We start from the raw sequence: 24,672 nt of genomic DNA, 5'->3' as shown, positions 1-24,672 counted from the left end.
TGTCACACTTGTGACTGGCGGTGGGAAGTGGAAACACAAACAGGCTGAGTCTGCCCTCTTTCATTTTTTTCCCCAACCCCCTAATTGCCCTCCTTTCCCATTTCTTCCCATATTTTGTCTATCTCTTGCCTCCTGAGTCTAAGCCTGGTCGGAGCACAATTTTTTTTAGAACCACTTCTGACCTCATGTGGAGAGGAGATGAAACTGCAGTTGCATGTATGCAAAGAGGCTGCAACAATTAGTCCACCATGCATTTTCACAGCCATCTTTTAGACACCGTAAATAGTGAGGATGCATGGGTCAAAGAGGAGCCCATATAATGATGTTCAGCATCTGGATGAAGGTGCTGGTCAAGGATATGTTCTGTACAATGACAACAGTCCACGCCACAGAATCATAATGGCATAGCCCATCCATGAAGTTGCTTAATATTTAAACCAACAAGTGAATAAAAAAAGAACACGACATCCGTTTTTTTTTTCTTCTTCCAAGTTTAGCTTTGCTGGAGGTCAACTGAATGACATTCTATTTGTATGTGCCAATTACAACATTGCTAAAACAACTAATTGCATGCTGTAGGAACTTCTGGGAAATGTCTTGGAAATCCTGCCGAGCTAAAAATGATGGTACGTTAGTAATGTTTTGGAGACTGGATTGTTTTGGAGTCCTTTGACAACAAAACGATTGCGTTATCATTCCATGGAGGGAAAAAAACAACTTTGTAGATTGACTAGGATGTCAAATTGACAAGGCATGTGGCAGGCTACTGGGTCGGCATGCAAATTGGTGTTTCTGTGAAGAGGGAGGATATTGACAATGTTGTACTCTGTACCTGAATAAACAAATGAATATTAAAGTACAGTTTTTCCCTTCGACTCTGAACATAAGTGGTATATAGGAATTAAAAAACAATGCTAATGGACATTAACTCAGTCGGGCTCTAAGGTCTGCACAATCTGGTCAATTACTGGAGCCCCAAGTTCAAAGCTAACATGGTGAAGTAGCATTTATCTGTTATGCTGCACGCAAATGCTACTTTGTATGTCTCTACTTTGCTTTTAAATGTATTTAATAGTTGTGTTTGTAAATGCTTTTCAACATTGCACTTTTAATTAGGTGACGCACATTGTGTGCACCTTGCGTATGAAATGTGCTGTATAAATGAAGTCTTGTCCTGCCTTGCCTATAAAAAATACCTTAATATTAAACTTGACTTATTTACCCTTAGGATGTCCCTGCACAAATCCAGCTCTGAAGATGGATCTGGAGGTAATGTGTTAATAAGCCTGCTCTGTTCAAGAAGTTACAAACTACGTGTTTGGAATTAGAATCTTATCAATGTAAATCCTCTCTTTAGGGAAATGGGACAACAAGAAAAAGAACAAGTCCTTCTGGCAGAATTTCCGCAAGCCCCAGCTCAAGCCGGTCGTGCGACAGACTTCTAAAGGTTAGTGTATTGCTTTTTTTTTTCTGCTTTGGATCTTAAGCCACCGTTTGACCCCCCTGCTCTTTCTTCAGGTGAGGACATTGGCTACGTGGCCAGTGAGATCACCATGAGCGACGAAGAGCGAATCCAGCTGATGATGATGGTAAAAGAGAAGATGATCACCGTCGAAGAAGCGCTGGCTCGGGTAGGAACTTTCAAAGAACGTCCTGCCGCCTCCGCCTTTCAAAACCGCATTTTATCAGAGACTAGTCGCTAACTACCATCTTACTAAAATGACTGACTGGTACTAACTGTGGCAAAAATCATGCATTGTATTATTTTTATGTACACACAAACTCCAGACACTTGGAATTCTGATAGGGTTTTTTTGTTTGTTTTTTGTGGGGGTGAGTGATTTATTGGAGTATGGGTGTGCAGAAGTTGGTGTACCATTTGGTAAGGTGGAGGACTTGGGTGCATAGTAGCTGGACATGGTGGATTCTCATTTGGCTTCCCCTCCCTTTTGATTTAGCCTTCACATTGATGCCAACTTGAACAATTGGCACGTTCCCTTACTTCTTCCTCCTTTTCCTTCACTTCCTCCTGTCACTCACCTCCTCGAATGCCTTGCTCATTGGCGCGTCAACCACCCGGCAGCATCTTAGTGCTGGATTGCTGTCCAAAATGTGGATCTTCAACTTTATTTCTTAAAATTATCTATTGGCTGACATGAAGACATAAACCAATCAATGAGGAATCTTTGTGGATTGCGTTTCCTCGTAGAATCACTGACCAACCAATCAGCATAACGTTGGTGTCTAATACTGTTGAAATGATTGTTTAAAAAAAAAAAAAAAAAAAAAAAGTGAGGTACTGTGCAAATATTTTTGGCCACCATTTTGTTTTAGCTCTGATTTAATGACAGTATAATGTCACAAAGCATATGCGATAACTACAATGTCACAAAGCAGAGTGGACATCTCCACCAAGGCAGAGATTTTAACAAAAGTAAATAAATCCAAACTTATACTACTGAAGCCATGAAAGGTGATGAGTATAAATGTCTCCACATTTTAATATTTGTGTTCATGCACCTCTTTACAATGTTCAGTGCAAATCAATTTTGCAAAGTAATAGTAAAAAAAAAAAGAGACTGTTTTTAGACACAGAACATGTTGCTCATTATTAAGGTCATTTTGAATGTGCTCTTTAGAATAACTAAACAAGTGTATAACATTGATCACAATGCAGCTCAGTGGCTATCATGTGAATTAGAAAACCTTGTATGCTGCATTCCATGCGCTTCTTTATTTCATTTTTGCCCACTGATACTTAACCATAGCATAGAAAGTAGTATCTTAACAGTAGCTTTTCCATAATCTTGTAAACTGCATAAGTGGTTATTGCCCCAAAAATCATCATCATCATAAACAACCAAGGGCTAGGTGGTCAAAGACATTTGTACAGTAGTATTTTTGCTCAGAAGAGCGGATGCTGCAAACTTTTAAGTAAAAATACAACTCGGTTCAGTAATTTGGCCAAAGAGCATAATTACTGACCACTCGATCACTTTGAATGCACGCTGCAGCTGCCCGTGAGCGCACGAGGAGCTCGGTGAGAGCGCGGCGGCCCCGCCCTCTACCTCTGCCTCTCTAAACTCTTCTTCCTCCACGTAGCTAAAGGAGTATGAGAGCAACAGACAGTCCGGCAGTACTGACACTGCAGAGTGGACTGACGGATCTGCAGCCAGTCTAAGCCAGTCCTCAAACTGCAACGTAAGTACACCCCACCTCCCACTCACTCCCTTCACCCTCGACCACCCAAAATCCCTTCACATTCTGTCCTCCACTACTCGACATTCAATATGTTGAACAGCCGAGTGTGATTCCCAAAGATAGACTTTTGTTACCCAGTGCATGTTTACTTTTATACTATTTACAAAACTGCTCCGCTTCAATCTTGCCGATGCTTTTCCTCCTGCTGCCAATCTTTTCCTACACTCCACTACTGGCCAAACAACAGGTCCATATGTCCTATTTGAACATACTGTACCTTCTCTCCACCATGTCATTTGGATCATTACATATTGGTTTGGGATTGTGTGAACGCATGTTTGGCGGTTTTAATCCATCAGGTTGATAACCTTACAGAAATGTTTTATTCTTGGTCTCCAGTGAGTAAATTGTGGCTTCTCGTGTGATAAGCTTGTTATGTTGTGTTTTTGCTGTGGTTCCAAGTAGGTGTGGGAATCCTCGGGAACATCCTAAATTTCTGTTTGTTAGCATTGTTGGCTCGTGTGCTCCATCTTGCTTAACTCTTTCATTGCCAAGTGTTTTCCTAAAAGAAAACCCCAGCCGATTTTGAGCATTTTCACTCATTTCCAAGGCTGACCAGAATATTGTGTGTTATGACTAAATATACATGGTGGGTACCATATTAAAGATTGGATTGTGCTCTTTCGTTAGGAAAAAAAAAAGGTTGGTTATTTCGTTATTTAATAAACATCATTTCAAGATAGCTTGGTTTCACTGAATTCACCATTCTCTCACAAAATAAGGAGAAAATTAGCTTTTTGTAAAAATGCGTGACTTTGAGACTAATATTTTTGGGTTTTGTGACATCTCAACAGTCCTTCCTTTCATCGAACAAGAATAAAAACAAGGACAATTTGTATTCGATGGCAAAATAACTTATTTGCAGATGTGTGTTAACAAACATTTGGTAAATTACAAAACGTTTGGCAAATTATCAGGAATGTTTTCGTGTGTGTGTGCACGTGTGTTTTAAACTCAATATAGAGTGAAGCACAGTCTTGTGTGCAAAGGAACATTGCATGATCTGCACACATTCTTCTTATGCTTCCTGTTTATATGCAAAGAGAGACGGCTGCCATCAAGTGGTCACCATTAACCATTACATTGCCTCCCGGGCTTTATATAAGGAGGAGAAATGCCAAAGAGTCTAATCCAGCCATTCATAAAAAATAAACGTAGTTGACGAGAAGACTCGTCACCGGCACGTGACAATCATGCTTTTACGCGACGAGAATTCTTGTCATTGCCAGAAAAATTGTTAATGAAGGAAGACAAACATGTGGGCGCCGCCATTATTATTCCGGGGCACTCAAGCAACTAAAGTTGATTTCCCCTATATGCACATCCATGTCAAAATGGGTTCTTGCATCAATATTTTGTCCCATCCTTATGTTTGGCAAGTCCAAACTTGGTTAGAAAACAAAATTATGCGATGATCTTAAGTTCCCCTTGTATATTGTAAACTGCTAGTTGTTTCTACTGTTAAAAGTTGTAAGTGCATACATTGCACTTATCCCCCCCTATGATGTAGCAATAGAAGCGGTTCGATACTGAATAGGATTTTGAAGCTTGAACCATTGCTGTCTGTAGATTGTAATGGAAACATGACACCTGGCAGCAGGACAGAACAGTAACGTCAAACAAAATAAAAGCAAATACATAGACAAGAAGCAAGAGTGTGTGGGTGGTGGTATGCATGGTGAGCAGAGGGGTAGGGCATTGCCAATACTTATTACATAGATAAACACAGACTAGTGAATTTGTCTGTGTGAGTGAAGAGTGGGCCAAATGACCGAGAACAAATTAGGCATGATGTGTTAATGAGGATGTATTCAGATAAACAAAGCGTAATTAGCACCACATATCCGTTAATTCAACTGGATCAGGGTTTTTCTCTTGCTGACTTCTGAACCGTCCTGCTTTGTTCGATCACAACGAGCTGGTAGATTTTCAGGCGGCTGACTGAAACTGCCCAAACCACAGAACAATGTGGCCTTTTAACTATTAGTCATTAGTAATTGTCTCTTTTTTTTGTGCATGTCTGTCTTGGTTGGCTTTTCTCATTTATAATCTAGGTCACAGATGATTTTCATTAGCCTCACGCAGTATGGTATCATATGGGTGAAACGTGCAATTTAGCCCAGCGCGCCGACCCAGTTTTTGCAGCAGGATGTGAGTTGATTCCAAAATCCAAGTTTCACATAAGTAATGTTTCTATTTTCTGCCGCTATTGAAAACACTGAGCGACATCCGATCTTCTTCATGCGACTGAAAGCAAGCGGCTGCTTTGTTTCTTGTTGTGAACGGTAAATAGTCTGAATCTTGGCTTATTTGTATTGCCTAAACTAGCAGTTTGTGTACATTACTGAAAAAGAAATGTAATCTGGTGTCAGCCAGTAATTGACTAATCTTTGTAGAAAGTATAATGGGAAGTGTTAAAAATATAGCAGCATGGGTCTTAGACACCTGGAAATCAAAAGTACAGCATGTGAAAACAAGTCAAATATGAATATGTCAGATGTGGTTAGTGTGGTTCAAACTTCAAAGTCAATCGTTCAATTCATCTGCACCAAAGAGCCCTTTCCAAAACATCTGCAATCATCTCACTTCCTGTCCAAGAACGGATCAATTGATTTTTGTAAAGCAAACGAAGTGTTACTGAAGAATTATTACTTTGAGGATCATAAAGCATGACTAGATGCAGGATCTAAAAACAGGCAAACAATAAAGCGGAAGTCTTACATTTGGCAATGCTGCATATTATTTTAACTCTTTCCGGGGCCTCCATGATGTCAACCGCTGCTTGAATGGGGTTAAGGTCATTCCCAACAGCCGTCTGTGCCTGCGTACTATATATGTAGACATGTCTGCACAGTGCATGCCTGTTTCTCAAGTCATTACGCTATATAATGACACATTCGTTAATACACCACATTCATGCTGTCTTCACTCATGGGCCCGTCTTCCTTTTTGGCCATCTGAGCCACACATTCCAGGATGGGCCATTAGGGATGTGGGGGCCACGGCAGGGTCACGGGGGGCTCAAATGCGGGGATTGTTCTCAGTGCACAACACACGCATTTCTCTGCTGCGAGTGCTTCATGGCACATCCCGACCGCCCCTTATTCCGGAGCAGAATCCAGCGACGGTTTGCGCGCGCGCCAGCGTGCAAACGAGATCTCGGATATGATTTTGGACCTTGCATTTGCATGGGTGACTGTGCTGTGCGGATTGCTATTGTGGGATACGAAGCCTCGATAGTCATAACAAGCTGGTGAGTATCAGTCAACAGCGTGAGCAAATTGGGACTGATGTAATTGTGTTCTTAAAAAAATGTTGGTGAATGGAAAGGTATAGGTTATTGCATTGACCTTATGGCAGTTGAGAGCTGTTTTGATTCATGGCTTTCTTTGCACAGGAGTCATTTATCTGTAGTGGTTTGCATCAGCACAGAATTGAATGCATTTTCTTATCATGTCTTCATCCACATACAACTGTCTTCTCTGCGCGGTTTGGATGTTTATGTTGGGGAGTGAAGTCTAATTTCAGAGCTAAAACAGAGGTTGGAAGGTGCCGTTTTGTTTTGACTAGTGGGAGACCGATATGTATTTTTCAAGGCCGATACAGATTATTATTAGTCAAGGAGACAGATAGCCGATATTCATTTGCAGCAAAAGAGAAACTATTAAAGTAAAAAAGAAATTAAAAAATATATTTTAATTTTAAACATTGAATTGACAGATTTGTTAAAAAAAATATAACACAAATTGTAGGGAGCTTCCAGGGTCATCAGCATGTGTTAAGCTAAATTAAAGACTAAGCAAGTAAATATTTTTCTACTGTAAATAAAGTTTTCCAAAATTTCAACATAATTTCTTAATTTTATTATTATTATTATTTATTTAAAAAAATAAAAAGTGTAGGGAGTTGCCAGTATCAGCATGATTATTATGAAGTGGAAATTTAAATAAATCCATAAATGACAAGTTCCCTGTATCTTACTGAGTGACAAATGATTGCTAATGTAGCTAATTTGGGGCTTTCGTCAGGGTTTTAAAAGATATTCGCATACAGTGAAAAATTGTCTGAATATGTAAAGGTCTTTGCGACAAGTCAAAACTGTCTGTGAACATTTTACAAATCGTGATGAAAACCCTAAACTTGCTACGTTTGCAAGCATTCACTGCTCAGTGAGATACTATTACATACCAGCTTAATCAGACTTCAGATTCGTAAAAAGACCGATGCCGATATTTGTCAAAATGCCAAATATTGGCACCGATAATCAGTCTATACCTAGTTTTAATGATTTAGATAAAAAAATTGTCTGTTAGACACTGAGAGAGGCAATATCCCGCTTTGGCTGGGTTCTGTGTAAACGGCAAAGGTAGATAAATGCCAAATCTTATGTTACGGCTCTGAGGGAAATGCAAAAGTTGAAGACCTCAGCAAGAATTGTGTGGTTTGCAAATAGAGACAGTGGACGTTTGGTTTTGTGTGGTTTGTGAAAGGTTAAATGGTGTTTTGGAGTAAGGGGAGTTTAGGAAAGGACTGCTGATTAATGTGTTTTCCAACTTGTCGGAGATTAATAAGGTTTAACTAGACAGCGCTCGGAGGCGCTGGAAACTTGGAATGTTGCTTCGGTGATGCGTTGCCATCGAAACATCACGTGTGCGTGCCTGCGAGTGCCTTCCAAGCCACAGTTGTTTACATCATCCTCGCTGTATGTCAGCTGCCACCGAGCCAGGCTTGTGGTCAAAACTGAGGGAGAGAAAAAAAAAAGAAGCAATTAAGCTATTTCTTCATGGCTCGTCAGCCTCCAGCAGCACGACGAGGCGGACTCGGACAGGCTGGCTCTGTCTATCATTTTGTGCGCATGAGCGTGCATGTGTTCTTCTTTGTAAGACGCGTAGTCAACCTCGGTGAACCGTAATGCGATGTTGCCATGGAAACCATTGGAAACAAGTGAAGCCGATGGTACTTAATGTCCGTGACGGTGCTCCCTCTTCTAGGTCATCATCTTTGCCCTCTCAAAGAGCACGGTATGGGCACGATAAATCAACAACAATTTAGTGGATCACGTATAATTTCATATTATTTTCATATGTTGCTATAATGTTATGTTACTCACTGAAGCAATGAAACCTTATTAGATTGCATAATAGCAATCAGCAGAGGGAGCAACTAACGCAGACCAGTGAGACCACATAAAACTAAGAAAAAATCAGAACAGCAAATAAATAGGAAGGAAATGTGTACTATGTTTAAAAAAGAAAAAGGAATATAGTGTTCCTCAGCATATTTGGTAGGGGCTGCTCGATTCTGAAGAAAAAAATTATCCTGATTAATTTGGTAATAATGGCAATCACGATTAGGACAATCATTTATTTTTATGGTACAAAACAAAAAAATATTTAAACATGTAAAAAAAAAAATATTAAGACAAATTTATTTGAAACACTATAATTATGCAAGTTCCTTTTGGACCAAACGAGATTTATTAAATATGTCATTTTAAAATAATAAAGGTGCAAATATATACATTTAAACAACAAAAAATTTGTATTACCAATCTTTTATTTTTGTTTCTGATTTTGTTAATAATAATTGTAATTGACGAATTAATCGGCCGATTAATTAAAAAATAGTTCATGAACAAAATAACTTTTTGCTTTGCTTAATGCTTACAACAATAAAGGTATGTTTATGTCTCTCTTTTGCATTACTTTGTCCTTAAGTATTTGTCCAAATTAATAAAAGATAAAAATATTCAAAAATCGTCCAATTTTAATCAGCGAAGCAAAGGCTCGTAGCTTGAAAAATTTGCAAGTCTGTTAGCTTGTAACTTGAGGTATCTCTGTAATATTTTTTTTTTAAAAAGTGAATTTTAGGATTGTAATTTATTGTCTCTCTGACTCTCTGAGAGACTGGCTTCACAGTGTGCTTACATGAGTGATGAACCTTTTGGGAGCATCTCTTTTCCACTCCACTACTGCTTCACCAAGCATTTAAATGCAACGACCATAAATGGAGAGAGAAAACACTTGGTGTTGTCACCCATAATGGAGTGTCCTTGCCACCCCATCACATCCCCCCTGAGAATAAACGTCCTCGGAAGGCGACGCAGCCCCGCTGATCGTTTCACTGATTCATGTCTGGTCCCTTCATTGTGTTACAGTCCATTTTGTGGTGAATTAATTGTAGTCTCCGCAGTGTCTGGCCTGCATTTCTCACCACACTAACTTTGACTCCATCTTCAACAATGCTCCCATTGAAGGCATGCAAGGATCACAAAATGTATTTGTCTCACTTAGCTGTTTCATTGCCAAATTCTTGTTCATCTGTGATTTTTATCCCCTTCCATTTCTGCGTTCTTTCATGCTACATTCATCAGGCCTACTTAAGAATACTGGCATCCAGTGGAACATCAACCCGCTTCCCCTCTCTCTCCCTTTATTGCAGCAATCTCGCGAACAGTCCGACGACGAGCAATCAGAGGATTCTGTGAAGTTCAAGCGACTCCACAAGCTGGTTAATTCCACCCGGCGGGTCAGGAAAAAGCTCATTAAGGTGGAGGAGTGCAAGAAGCATGGATCCGATGGTTTGTAAACTGTTAAGAAGAAAGCATTTGGGAGTTGTCAGCAGTCTTACAGACATTCTGAGGCTCAGAAAAACAAATATATATAAATCTGCCACTCTTCTGTTTTTCTTTTAGATTTCCTGAACGTAGAGTCAGTGCCCACCTGTGACGACAACACAGCGTTGTACACGGGGGTTCTGAAGAAGCACTCGTTGCCCCAGGAGACGTCCCTCAGCCAGGATCAGCTCTCTGTGGACGGAGACACCGACAGCCTGACCACCTCCCCTTCCTCCAGTAGCTTGGACACTTGGTCCGGCCACCGTCTGGTGAAGACCTTCAACAAGTCTTCCAGTACCCACGGCCTCATCCGACCACCCAGGAGAACCCCGGTCGGCTCGGTCTCCGGCGTCGGAGGTAGCGGCTCATCCTTCTCGGAGCTGGATGGCTGCGGATTGGACGACGAAGGGAAGTTGCCGCGCTCCACAACCGACGGCGAGATGCGGAAGGCCCTGAGCTCCATCTCCCACGGGGTAAGTAACAACGAGGCCCTGTACGCCTTTTACGGCCTAACCAAACCCCGCCCCAAAGCCCAATCCCGCCACCTTATCCCCCTGGACGATGACCTCTCTCAAGGCAGCCACAAATTTCACACTGCCACCCGGCACCATGGCGGCGGCTGGACGCTCAGAAAGCCTGACCCCAACTATTCATACTCCACTAAACACCTTCTGTACCAGCGTTCGCGCAACACCAAGACCACGGCCTCCCCTTTGTGTGTCACCCCGTCCTCCCCCGCCCGCAGCGACATAGCCAAATCGAAAGGTTTCGGCGTGGGAGGGGGCTGGGTGTTCCCCTCTCGCCGGCTGCGGGGTCGCAGCGCAGTCAGTGAGCTGAACATCACCTACGTGGTAGAGCGGAGCCTGTACGGTCACCTCAACTGGGCCCAGCTGGTCCGCCCGGTCACCCTCAGCCGAGCTGAGCGGCGTTGTCTGTTGGACGAGGACCGCGAGGCGGACAGGAAGTGGGCGGCCAGCGTGGACCGCTGCACCAAGCGCGTGCTCTTACGCATCCAGCAGAAGTCTGTGAGTTTAGACCGTGAGGTTCAAGTCGGCCGCCTCGTGTGATCAGGACCCGGCGTACGTCAAAGCTGCAGAATAACGTTTTGAAAAAACTAGCAGGAACAGGAATAAGACAAAGTCTGAAATATTAACTAATTTGCTCCCATTTGTAATATTTGCCATGGTCCCAAAAATGTATTTAGATGTTTTTTATGTTTTGTTTTTTTTAATGCTAGAGCATACAGAAGGGTTTGATACAGCTTCTGACATGAAGAGGTCACTTAAAGCAATGGTAGCTATTACAAACAATGGCCAGCGGGTGACAGGAGAGTATAAGAGATCATCCAGGGCCATGTTGCAAGAAGCTGTTTTCAACAGATTTGTGAAAAATTATTATAGCTATATTCTAATGCTAACTTCCGCAAAACGGAAACACATACAAATATATATTATTATTATTTTCCTGTTGAAAAAAAGAGACTCTAATCTTTCTTTTGGTAGGTTTCATGTTTTTCATAGCAATAGAACACAATATTCTGTGAGCCTGGCAAAATCAGTCAAAATCCAGTAAAACAGCTAGGAGCGAAGGGGGTTGCTTCAGTGAAAATGGCTGGGAGTGAATGAGTTAAAATATCATTAGTGTTGTTTTTGAAGCGAGTGGATTGTTGTAGAAACAGTGAAACCTCTAATGTTAACATTTTGTTCTAAAACCGTTCAATTGTTCAGATTTGAAACGTTCTCCTCATGACAAAAAGAGGAGCCTACAGTATTTTTTTGAGGGGGTGAACCTATCCGCCATTATTTCGTCAAAAAAAAACAACAACCCTGGCCCCTGTTTATTGTATTTGTGCTCAGGCCAAAGCCTTTGTGGTCTTTTGATGCCAAAGAACTAAGTTGAAATAACAAGAGACACTTCTTTAGACAGGCCAGAGCCACGTGTAATAGCGATTACAGTAACATATTAACTAGAGGTGTCAAAATGAATCAATCATTATATTAATTGAAAACTATTTTGATAATGGATTATTGTTTAGCTGATATTTTCACTCTGATTTCAGCCCAGGTGTCTGATCGTTAGTGTTCAAGAAAACATAAGATAACTTCTTTTGATGTTTCAAAACCCTATAAAGTAATTTTTTTTCAAATTGATTGCAATTTTCCAGGAGTTTGACTCAAGAGATTCCACTGTATCTTTCACAGACTTGAGCCAGATCATTTTGTATGACCTAAAGGTTGTCCTTCTGCTTCAAAGCTTCATAACGCAATATGAAAGGATCACGTTAGTTTTTTAACAGGTTTTCTGTGTATATATCTTATTCTGGCACACTGGTATGAGAGATTTACTGTAGCTGCACTTGAATAGTAAAGCAATGAATGTTTATTTCATAATTTGAATAACTCTGTGGTTTTAACTGTTAGCACAGTGCAGGTTATATCCAATAGATGTGTTAAAAGTGAGGGGGGCTATCCTGCAGCTTTGATGCTACCTGAATCCTGTCGTGTACCAGTGAGGTCGTTCTCATCCAAACAACTTTTTGGACTCCACTTTTTTCTGTTGTTGCTTTTTGTGTTTTTTTTTGTTTTTGTTTTTTTAAGGGGCCCGAGCCTCGATGTAATTTTTCTGGATGGGTTGCTTCTTTCTTTGTAATTATCTCCCAATTTTTTTATATATATTTTTTAATCTTGGGTGCATGTCCATTCCACCGAACATCGCCATCACATTTTTCTTGGACGCCGCTTCAAACGTGTTTTGTTCTGCAAAAACCCTTCGCTGGGAAATCTACAATGTGTCCCGCAGCTGTGGATGCTAAATATGCAAGAAGCCCATATCGCTTTTGAGGGATCTTCATGCTGGGGTTTGTGTTGAGATTATGTGGGGTAATTTTAGAAGTTGAACTTTGATGTGCATGTGTGTCCTCATAGCTTTGGGAGGATCCATAAAAAAAACAGATAGGCGATAAGAGTGGATCTCCCTGCAGTTCTTTCATTTCATAGATTCCCATTAAAATCGAGAGTGAGACTTCCCTCATCAGAAACAACTCTGAATGTTTCGAACACATAGTTGGTTCTGTGTATGTGTGTTCGCATACCTAAGCCCCTTACTCCTGCATGTCTCACAGTCCAAGCTCCACCAGCCGAGGGCGCCCTCAATGTGCGTTCAGTCCTTGAAGCGTTTTATGTGGCCACATCAAGAGACTCCATTTTGAGCCACATGTTGGAACCAATTTTTACGCTTTTTGGGCTCCATAAAACAGCTCATTGAAATTTTGAGAGAAAAAGCACATGAAGTGTTCCATCCCACCCTCAATCTCGTTTGACATCATGTCCCCCAACCATCAGTGTCATGCATGAATCACAGTGCCTTAAATCCCATTGTCCGGTGCGAATGAGCAACCGGTGTTAAAGTGGGTCTGTATGTCTTGGCTCTGCCCCCTTCGCAGAGAACGTGCAGCTTTGGTGGCTTTGACCTGTCGAACCGATCCCTCCATGTGCTCAACACAGGCTCAGACGCTTATGTAAGTATACAATGACAAGAACAGTATGGAAACACCAAACTGACTTTTCATACATAGCTTTTTGTATTCCTGATTCAACAGAATAAAGAGCAGGAGGCCATATACAGAGAAGTGGTCAAGTCCCCCGCGACTTCAAGGATCTCACTGGGCAAGAAGGTCAAGTCGGTCAAGGAGACCATGAGGAAGCGCATGTCCAAGAAATACAGCAGCTCTGTGACCGAACAGGTTAGACATTTATTGAACTGCGGTCCTGTACACACTACACCATTATGAAATGGATAGATTCATCCAAGCCATTTGTAAATTAAGTTTAAATGGTAAGTCAACCCCTTTTTTCTTTTTACAATAATATGTTCTATGCAGACCCACTAGTCTAAATACGGTATTCTGGATAATACTGTGTTAGTGGAATATGAGTTTAAGCAGCAAAATCCAGCCATTTTTATCCATCTCATGGGGCAGCCATTTTGCCACTTGCTGTTAACTGAAGATGCTATCAATGTTGTTCAGGTAACAACCAATCACAGCGCAACTTCAGAAAATAAGTGAGCTCTGATTGGTTGTTGCCTGAGCCCTGAGCAACATTGTAATCTTCAGTGGACAGTAAATGGCAAAATGGCCTTTCCCTGAGATGGATAAAAAAAAGGCTGGATTTTGCTTCATAACTCATGTTGCAAAAATGTAATATTAACCGGAATGTCATGTTTAGACTAGTGAGGTCACATTTAACATATTATTGTCAAATGTTTTAAGGTTGACGTCCACTTTAAAATAGTAGTACAAGTGCATTGTTTTTTAATTACAATTAAATGTATCAAAGAATGAATGTACCAAATGTGATAAGAATCTTGAGAATATACAGTAAATCAGTCAACTTTATTGTAATTATTTTGTCAGTGTTCTGAATTATTTTTCCTCTTCCACACCTGATTTTAAAAGGTTGAATCCAAAGTTGTCCATATTTTCTTTTAATGTCCAAAACACAGAGCAGTCTAGTTACAAAGAAATGGTCTCCCCTTTCTTTTCTTTTCACATTTACAGGATGTTGTACTGTGTTAGCCACATCATTAGCCCGCAGAGTGTGTTGGTGGGTGGGAGTATTTTTGTTAGTTACAGAATAAACACAGCTTGGAAACACTGGAATTGTCACTGCGGGATCCGGTTGTATTGGGTGTGTGCTTCTTGCAGAGCCCATTTGAGTGATGCAAGTCTCCCTTGGGCTTGCTCTCAAGGACCAGTGTGTGTGTGGGGGGGGGGGGGGGGGGGGTGTATGTGTGTGTGTGTGTGTGTGTACACTTTTGCGTACTTGGCTGAAGTTTAGTAGCCATTGCCGTCCACTTCACCAGTGGTTTACACTGTCCAAGCTCTGCACTGCGGCCAAAGCATCTGTCCATCGTGGTGGTCTCATCGCAACACCATGACCCACATTTCCAGGCCGGCGTCATGCAGCTGTTGCTTGTAGAAAACAAAACAAAAACTAAACACACACAAAAAAAAAAAAAATGTGATCAGAATGGCTAAGCATGTTTTTTTTTGTAGACCACAGTGCCCCCTAGTGTATCACTGAAACACACTTTTGCATTGTTTGTTTATCCTGTGTTGCAATGATGTCATTGTGTAATTACAAAAATAAGATTATCACGGTAAATATAATTTTATACGTGCCAATGAAATTATGTAGTCAAAGTATTTTTAAACATTTATCTTTTTCTTAAGTGTCAGCTGTTCTATGCCATTAAATTACTTAATCGGTACTAATTAAGGATTTAAAAATCAATGGACATGTAGACACTTTATGAGGTAATGGGATTTCATGTAATACTTTAAATAAAAAAAGTCATTAATGTAAATAGTCACTATAACAATATGTCTGTTATTGTAGCAGGTAGAGCAATGCATTACCATTGCAATATTTAAGTATTGCAAATATGAGTGTACATGGCAATGTGTTATTTTTTTTTATTGTTACGACACGGCCTGTCAAATCAAGTCACATTTTATTTTTTGGTGTATTTAGTTTTGTATTTTCCACCTTTCAGTCAAGTCCAGATGGAACACCTGGTTCTCCACAGTCCTCTCAGCCTGACAGCGACTCCCTGGAGAAGCCCAAACTGAAGGCAGGAGGCTCAGTGGAAAGTCTCCGAAGTTCACTGAGCGGACAAAGCTCAATGAGTAAGTTGTTTATTCTCAAGCTAACTCTTTGATTTTACCTTCAACATTCAATATTACCATGCAGTAGCAATAATGGTGCGTGCCTCAAGCAAGCAACTAGAGAGCAGCTTTTGTTTTTTCCTCTTGAATGGAACTTTTGGAGAACAGCCTGACCTCTCATGTCATTTTTCCACTTACAACTCGGGATTACTTCAACCTGTCCTCCCTGTCACATTTGTATGATCAAACACCGCTATTTTCCAACCTTGGGTTTAACTGTTGTTGGGTTCGGAATGTGCAGGCACACTGGCAGACATACGGTTATGATTATAAATGGAACAGGAAGATGTTGAGGAGCCACCTTTAAAAACAGTGAGACACTCTAACTCAGTTTTTCCAAGGATTTGTCACAAGTACATAAAAACATTTTCATCTTGACTAAAGAAATAACTTTTTTGGGATCAAATTTACATGAGTTTTAACTTTTTTTGGATCAAATTTACATCACAGTTTGATCATAGTAAACGCTCATTCATTTTAGCTAAATTGATTTCCGTGTTTGTGTCCAGGTGGTCAGACGGTGAGCACCACCGACTCCTCGACCAGCAACAGAGAAAGCGTCAAATCGGAGGACGGCGACGACGAGGAGCCGCCGTACCGAGGACCGTTCTGCGGTCGCGCACGAGTGCACACGGACTTCACACCAAGCCCCTACGACTCGGACTCTCTCAAATTGAAGGTGACAACCCCCTCACGGGTTCAATGTTTTTCTAACATGACAGCTAAAGTAAAAGTTTAATTTGTGAGATGTCTGTAATGGAATCAGGTTGTCTTGTTGAACAAACTGACAATGTACCTTACTCATAGTGTGTCTGTAATTAAATGTACTCATTGTGTTATGTGGCGATGGTATCTTTAACAGCTGTTGCTGTTCCAATACACATGCATCCGTATTTATGATCTGGGAATCTGCATTACCTCATAATAGTAATTTTGTTTGCAACTGCACGTTTACTTACATAAATTGTGCTATACCAGTGACATTGTTTTGTTTCAAAAAATTTGCTTGAGCCTACCTGGTTAATAGAAGCTTCAGTGGAGTAAGGCCACTTTTTGCATAAATATATTACATTATATATCATAAACAAGAAATAGGAGACTACCTTGTGGGATGTGTTGTGCTTATTGATGACTTGTATAGTTATGCATGGTTTTTGCTAGGGGTGGGAATCTATGGGTACCTCACGATTCAGAGGCCCACAATTCGATCCAATTCCGATTCAAAGGCCTACGATTCGATTTGATTTGGTTCCGATGCATCACTACATTGGCTTACATTTTATAGTCAATGTAAAATACTGGTAGTAATGGCAGCATTTGCTGTAACAAATGTCTGTAACTTCTCCTATAACAGTACATTTACAAAAAATGTAACTTATCAATTCTCATCGTATAGCGTGGAGACGTGATCGACATCATCAGCAAGCCGCCCATGGGCACCTGGATGGGCCTGCTCAACAACAAGGTGGGCACCTTCAAGTTCATCTACGTGGACGTGCTGTGTGAGGAAGAAGAGAAGCCTAAGCGGCCGGTGCGGCGGCGGAGGAAGGGCCGACCACCCAAGCCAACATCCGTGGAGGAGCTCTTGGAACGCATCAACCTCAAGGTGGGAAAACACCACCTGCCAAACCCCACCAAGGCTAAATACTGTCCCCAAATATTTGACATGGTATCGTCGCCCCATCCTCAAATGGGTCACGGGAACAAATCTTAAAAGAAAACATTGTTTCGGATAAAATGAAAGAAATTACAGACAAGCAGAGCTAAATTTAGTGCAGAAAATTACAGGCTATATAATAGTTTTTCACGTAAACATTCACACCCACTCGGTCACAACCACATTTAACTTCCATCTTCCAAACCGAAACGGTGCGGTAAAAGGTGAGCCCCGGGCCTTTAAACAAGCCTCGTGGTAACGTATTTTACAGGCTGTTTAAATCGTGGCTACACCGCTGGATCATAGTCGCACTAAAATGTCTAGCTCATGTTCAGATATGTGAGGTTTTCACTTTATTTGAAGACATCTGAAAAGTTTTCATATATCACTGTTGTGGGAAAAGAAACGATCAGGAAGCACATGTATGCAAAGTACATACATTAAAACACTATAAAACTATTGTATTTCTTAACTGTCTTTTATATTTTATTACAATACAATCCAGTGATAGTTTTCGTAAAATAATTAAAAACACCTAATGTAAATGGGGAGGGGTCTACAAAAGATTAATGGCATTTCAGTGGGGAAAATTAAAAAGTAAATTGTTATAAACTCATTCATGGAACAAATTATACTTTTGAGTTAAGATAATTTTTTCCGTTATCATAGGGGGAAAAGCATTAAAGAGCACAGAGAAAGCTTGTAAAAATGTATTCATTTATTTATTAGTTTTTTTTTTTCCATTGACATTTCTAAAAAGTACGTTAATTCAGAATATTTCTTTACAAGAATATGTTCTAGACGCTCCCATTAATCTAAAACACGTTATATGATTAATAATTGCATTTGTAGAATACAAATTAAGCAGAAAAATCCACCCTTTTCTATCATCTCATTGGGCGGCCATTTTGCCTTCTTCTGTCACTTGCTGTCAACTAGAAATTACATTTCAGTGCCTACGGGCTCAGGTAACGACCAAATCATGGCTCACCTTTTTTCTGGGTTTGGTCATGTGACGTTGGCAAGCTGAGCCCATCGGCACTGTGATGCCATTTTCAGTCAACATGTGGCAAATCAGATGGATAAAAACGGGTGTTTTTTTGCTGTTTAATTCATATTACACATACCTACATTTCCACACAGGAGCACATGCCCACGTTCTTGTTCAACGGCTACGAGGACCTGGACACATTCAAGCTGCTAGAAGAGGAGGACCTGGACGAGCTTAACATCAAAGACCCCCAGCACCGAGCAGTGTTGCTCACAGCCGTGGAGCTTCTGCAGGAATACGACAGTAAGAAGGACTTAATTATGTTATTTGTCTTACATTTATGATCTGCTTTTGTGGAGTGACTGCACATCAGTTAATCTAATAACATAATGTAAGATTGGCTCTCATATGGTGCTGTGTTACATCAGAGAGAAGTGCTTCGGTTGGTACTGCTGTTTTGGTTAGCGACCACTGGAAAAAAGGACGGAAAAAAATTCAAGAAAAAATCAATAGTAAAATAAGAGAATTATTACTTAAAATAAGCAAAATTATCTGCCAACAGAACAAGAAAAAATTACTTGCATTCCCCTGTAAGATTTTGAAAAATAAGAAAATACTAGGCCCATATCAACCACAGCAGTCTTGAAAATAGTATTTTTAGACTAATTTGTTTTTTAATATTGACTTTTTTCAAGCTGTAATATATAGAACTATTTTCTTAAATTATATACATAATGATTTGCATTTGACCAGAGTGTCACGCAGGGAGGTAACAGGTCCCACTTTTATTGCCATTGGTATGACCCAGCCTGGGATTGAACCCACAACCTTCCAGTCTGAGGGTAGACACTCTACCACTGAGCTAGTAGTGTTTCCAGAGGCGGGAGTAAGTCATTGTTTTGCAAGTCACAAGTAAGTCTCAAGTCTTTGCCCTCAAGTCCCGAGTCAAGACTGACAAGTCTCAAGCGATTCACAAGTCCTACGCTTGTGAGTTTCAAGTCCTTTCGAGTCATTTTAACAAAATTGTAGATTATATTATTTTGGCTGACCATCAAAGTAGGAGACTCAGGGAGGGAACCCAGAGTGGTGCAACAGATTGCCGTGTTAACAATGTGTTACCAGTGAGTTTACAGTTTCATTAACTACGCAGCTAGCAACAATAATTAACCGATAAACAACTGACATTAGCTTACTTACCGTTCTTTGTGCAACTTCAGATGTTGAACGAAGTTTAAAGTTGTTGCCAGTGATCTAATCTTGGACATACTGCAATTCATTTTTTGTTGACCACCTCATAGTTTTTGTACCCAAACAACTAGTGGTGCAACGGATCACAAAAGTCACGGATCGGATTGTTTTTCAAAAAACAAAATTAAATCAGATAAATAGAACTTTGTCTTAATTTATTTTATAAAAAAAATGTTTTTGCCCATTAAATAAAAATAAAAAAATATATATATAAAAACAAAATGTCTAATATGGCCGTTAGGATTTAGGAACACAACTTTAAGTGCAATATAAGGCAAGATGCATAATTATTTTATGCACGGTCCATGTATAAAATAACATGGTATCCTGCCTTACGTTATATTGCACTTGCAATGCACTTGAACTTGTGTTCCTAAAATCCAAATGGCCATATTGGACATTTTGAATGTTTTTTTTATTTATTTTTTTTAAGATAGTGTTTTATAAAATAATTATAAATAAAGTAAAAGTTCTATTCATTTATTTTTAATAATGAAAAATACATCTAAGTGCAATTTATGGAACATTCCCTTCGTTTGAACAGGGAGAGTGGATTACAAAGTAGCATAGGTCCACAATATTGAATAAGAAAAGCAAGCGAGCCAAGCAACAGCTGTCAAACTACTGTTGCAACTTGCCAGCCAGGCACCCGATGTTAACGCTAACAGTTAGCTACTAGCCACGGACGCTGGAGACTTGTCCCGTATCGTGCAATGACGGCTTAAGTAACTTGCGGTTTCTTTGCGTCCTAAATTAGCTATTTAATATACTTTCTGGGTGGCATTATGATAATGGTGGTAGAGAATAATGTAATTTCAATAAAAACGTCGATAATGCAAGCCAAAATGTCAAAGGGAAGTAGTCAAACCAGCGTTCACGCCACCATGTAGGCAGACTTCAAAGTAAAATCCGCCACGGCTGTTGCATTGGCGTCAATGTATTATTTGGTCAGCTTTATTTAGAAGTTTGCCTTAGCGTAGGCAGCGTGTGCTTGTGCCTTTGCAGCTTCCTTGACATGTCTGAATGACGGCGCTGTCAGCCCAGTTTGCACACGTACACGCGCGCACACACACACCGAGAGGAACTTACTCGTTAACATACATTTGTTTTGGTGGAAGAAGAAGTCTTTTCAAGTCAAAGGGCTCAAGTCCAAGTGAAATCAAAAGTCATTGTTGGTCAAGTCCAAGTCGAGTTGCAAGTCTTTTAACATTTTGTCAAGTCGAGTCTAAAGTCGGAAAATTCATGACTCAAGTCCGACTCGAGTCCAAGTCACATGACTCTAGTCCACACCTGAGTGTTTCTATTTCGTCCCTCTCAACCGCCAGATGGCGTAACTGTCGATTTACTGGAAAGGAAAAAATAAACATATATAAATGTAAAACCACATATATAAATGTTAAATGTATATTTTTTTCTCTGTGTCCAGGCAGCAGCGATCCGGAGCGCGGCGGTCTGTCGAGCTCTCAGGAGAAGCTGCTATCCGGGGGCCGAGGTCTAATCGGAGACTCCCCGCGGGACTCTGGTTGCTACGAGAGCAACGAGAACTTGGAGAACGGTAATAATGGCATGACTGGGATTTGGTCTAATGGGGGAAACGTATGCACTCCATCTCCTCACGCTTCAGCATTCTAACTCCACTCGTCAGAATCCTCTGGAATGGTGTCTGATAATCAACCAGCTTTTCTTGCTTATTGTAGGCTCTCATTCTATCCTGCTGTCTCCCACCTTTGTCCCTCCAGAGCCGGCTTTCTCAAACCGTTTCAGCTCAACAACATTGATAAATTTTATAAAAGTATGTTATTGCCATTACATCAGTATATACTGGACATGGATACAAAATACAAAAAATATTTACTTTCTTTTTTATTTACTTTCGGTTGCATGGTGGAAAAGTGGTTAGCACGTACGCTTCACTGAGGTTGACGGTTCAAATTCGGCCTTCCTGACTTCCTGTGTGGAGTTTGCATGTCCGCCTGGTGCTTGCGGGGTTTTCTGCTGGTACTCCAGTTTGCTCGCACGTTCCTAAAGCATGTTTAGGTTAATTAAGGACTCCAAATTGTCCATAGGTGTGAATGTGTGTGTGAATAGTTGTTTGGCTATATCTGCCCTGTGATTGGCTGTCGACCGGTCCAAGGTGCACCCAGCCTTGCTCCTAAATTCAGCTGGGATAGGATCCAGTAGACTCTCGACCCTACTGAGTGAGGATAAGCGGTATAGAAAATTGATGGATCATATGCCTTAAATTCTGACTTTTGTTTTGAAAAATTATCTTTGTTCATATTGGGAATATTTTAACTTTATTCCTCATCATATAACTATTTGTGTAAATTAGTACTTTCTCTTAAAAAGTGGGGATTTTCTTTTACTCTCCAAACGATAGACCTTGTAAAAAATGTTTTTGTGAAATTATTAGAATTATGTTGGCTTTTTCCTAATGTAATGAACATTTTAAATGGTGTCACACTGTTACTGTTAATGTATTATTTTTTTCTTCAAAAATTCAGACAATTTTTCCTCAGGAAGTTGCACTTGACACATAACTTGTGGACACCCCCTGGAAAAAAAGTAGTAAAACTATTCTCAAAAGTTTGCGACACATTTTTAATTTTTATCAAATTATTCTGCTAATAATAAAACTTTGTCTCGTGTTAGGTCTTTGTTCTTGCAGCTTAATTTTTTAATGATATAATATATTAACATTATTTTAATATGTAATATGTTTTTAACAATGTAAAAAAAAACAGAACATTATTTCAAATTGACAGTACAGAAAATGTACAAACAAAATAAGCTATCGGCTAGTTACTGGTTTGGATCATAAGATGTCAAAAAGTAGACAAAAGGGTTGATCATTGTTTTCAAAAGTAAAAGCAAAATTTTGCAAATGTCTTGTTTTGATTCAACAGAAAAATAATAAGTATGCTTTCACAGGATTTATAGAGTTTTAAAACAAACAAGCTCTCTAGAAAATTAATCAATTATAAAAAAAAGAATCAGTTGTCAATTGATTAATCTTTGCACCTCTAATATAATTCCTAACATACAAAAATACTTCATAACATTATGTATACGATACAAGAACATGAAATACATGTTAAACATGAGTCAGTAACATTTTACTCAGTCAATGGGCGACCCAATAACAATTCTCACGCAGCCCATTTTGTTTCCCGAGCCACAGTTTGGGAACCCCCTGCTCTCGAGAAACCGCCTCATGACATACCTTTCCTTCTCCTTTCCCTCTCTTCATCACTCTTTCCATCCTTGTAGGCCTTGTGTGCCCTCAGTACCGAAGTCTGCATGTAACCGGGAAGGAACCGGGCCCCAGACCACTAAGCCTGGTCTACCCCACAGTGCTGGGAGCCTATGGCCAAAGGGAGAGAGCCTCCCCAATGCGCACGAGAGTTCTCATGAGAACAAACTCACTGCCAATCAAAGGATTCCAAGCTCAAACCCCGCCTGTGGATTCCACATTGACAGTGTACAAAGGGGATGATTATGAATATTTCTGCTAAATGCAGCAGATTACAGTGACATTATTAAGACATGTCTGCAGTGCTGATTGGCTGTTTCATAGAGACTGTATTGCACAACAACCATCTTGCATGATGTGCCTACACATGACGGAAATCTGCATATTTTTAACTAAGAGAATTGTGCTTTATTAATCTTTTTACGGTTCTTGTGATCTTAATTTTTGAGCGTGCTCGAGCTCCCTGTATGTCTTCTTTCTCCTACATATTTTTAACATCCATAACCCATAAATCACTGTTCTGTCAAAAAACACTTTTCTTTCTGATTGCTGGTTTCCAGTATAAATACTGGCCTTAACTTGGTGTGTGTGTGTGTGTGTGTGTGTGTGTGGTGGGGGTGGTTGGAATTGGCCGCAGTCATTGTGTGCCACAATAGAGATTGAAGTTGTGGAATTAAAAAGAAACCAAAAAAAAAGTCCCACCCCACCCCACCCAAAAAAATAAAGACTGCTGCTTGCTTTTTTATGTTTCGTCTCTTGTTTTACTTTTCACGCCTTTAAACTATTCACAAACTTCCTGCTTATTTAGAAAACATTCTGCATTTTCTGCATGTTCTTTTTCAAATTCAGGGATACACAGTAATATATGTAAATATATATATTTGTAAAATTATCCGTTATACTGTACATGTACTTTTGTACAACATTAATACTGTTGATCCCTGAATGCTCTAATCAGGACAAATTCATGTTATATATATCTTGTGCCTGCGGAGTGTTGGTCTTCCACTTGTCATCAAGCAGCCTATTTTAATTGAATGAGAATAAGATACTCAAAAAATGAAATGTTAAGCCTGGAAGTCATAATCTTAAGAGATTTATATTGTGACATTACAGTAAAATAAAAATAATAGAAAATTGTAAATAAATTAAAAAATAATAACAAAATTCAACTTGTAACATGTTAAGATCCTCAACAATTTACTTTTATGCTCATAGTATTACTACTTTCTTAACAGCTTTCTCATCAAATTGAATCTTCATCCCTGTGACATTTAATTTGTAGTCGTGTTAATAAATTACAACTGACCTCACCAAACTATTCTCTTAAAAACTATTATAACTTTTTTCCTCCTGTAATATTTCAACTATAGTCTCAAATAATTAAGCCTTTCATGACTATTTTTGTAAAAAAAATCTTTATTCCTATACTCATAACATTAACACCTTAAAGCTCTTTTTACATCTTGTTTTTATAAATTATATTTTTTTTCAACCTGTACAATAAAAAAATTATTATTTTATTAGTAACATAATTATAAGTATTTTTTTTGTGTGATATTAACGACGTTCCAAGCAATATCAAACTGCACACATTGAGATGTTTTCATCTCTTTTTAAGCCTGATCATTTAACATTACAACACTGTTAATGTTGTAATATGAATTATATCTAAATAACATAATATTTCTACATTTTCGGTGCTGCGGTGACATTTCATCGCATTCCATCTATAGAATTTATCTGTCCATCCCATTAAAACTTATCTCTGGCTGTTCTCACCCGTTTTCACCATCATGCTTTGTAAGCCAGAGGACAAGACGGTAAGTTGCTTCTGCTTTTCATTCCACCATGCTTGATGCCATTACATCACATTTGTGAAAAGGAAAGAACAAAACTCAGCTAATCGACTGTAACT

At 39.7% G+C, this 24,672-nt stretch overlaps 1 protein-coding gene across 3 annotated transcripts in view; it reads left to right on the top strand.

Annotated features, from left to right (window-relative positions):
• Positions 1-24,672, top strand: part of sash1a (SAM and SH3 domain containing 1a) — a 163,386-nt gene that overhangs the window by 131,759 nt on the left and 6,955 nt on the right. Inside the window, exons 5-17 of one of the 3 annotated variants that reach the window (XM_086060755.1) lie at positions 1,229-1,269; positions 1,358-1,447; positions 1,519-1,631; positions 3,103-3,201; positions 9,703-9,841; positions 9,956-10,902; positions 13,320-13,394; positions 13,476-13,619; positions 15,434-15,566; positions 16,115-16,284; positions 17,002-17,211; positions 18,406-18,556; positions 20,928-21,056. In XM_086060755.1, coding sequence (XP_085916881.1) covers positions 1,229-1,269; positions 1,358-1,447; positions 1,519-1,631; positions 3,103-3,201; positions 9,703-9,841; positions 9,956-10,902; positions 13,320-13,394; positions 13,476-13,619; positions 15,434-15,566; positions 16,115-16,284; positions 17,002-17,211; positions 18,406-18,556; positions 20,928-21,056 — 2,441 coding nt within the window. The remainder of the gene's footprint in view (positions 1-1,228; positions 1,270-1,357; positions 1,448-1,518; positions 1,632-3,102; positions 3,202-9,702; positions 9,842-9,955; positions 10,903-13,319; positions 13,395-13,475; positions 13,620-15,433; positions 15,567-16,114; positions 16,285-17,001; positions 17,212-18,405; positions 18,557-20,927; positions 21,057-24,672) is intronic. The other 2 variants (XM_086060756.1, XM_086060757.1) reach the window with 2 other exon arrangements.

The sequence above is a fragment of the Leptonotus elevatus genome, chromosome 18 (assembly GCF_054856555.1).
Source record: "Leptonotus elevatus isolate MCC_2025b chromosome 18, RoL_Lele_1.0, whole genome shotgun sequence".
NCBI lineage: Eukaryota > Metazoa > Chordata > Actinopteri > Syngnathiformes > Syngnathidae > Leptonotus > Leptonotus elevatus.
The sequence above is the reverse complement of the archived record's forward strand: the minus strand, read 5'-3'. Positions and strand labels throughout refer to the sequence as shown.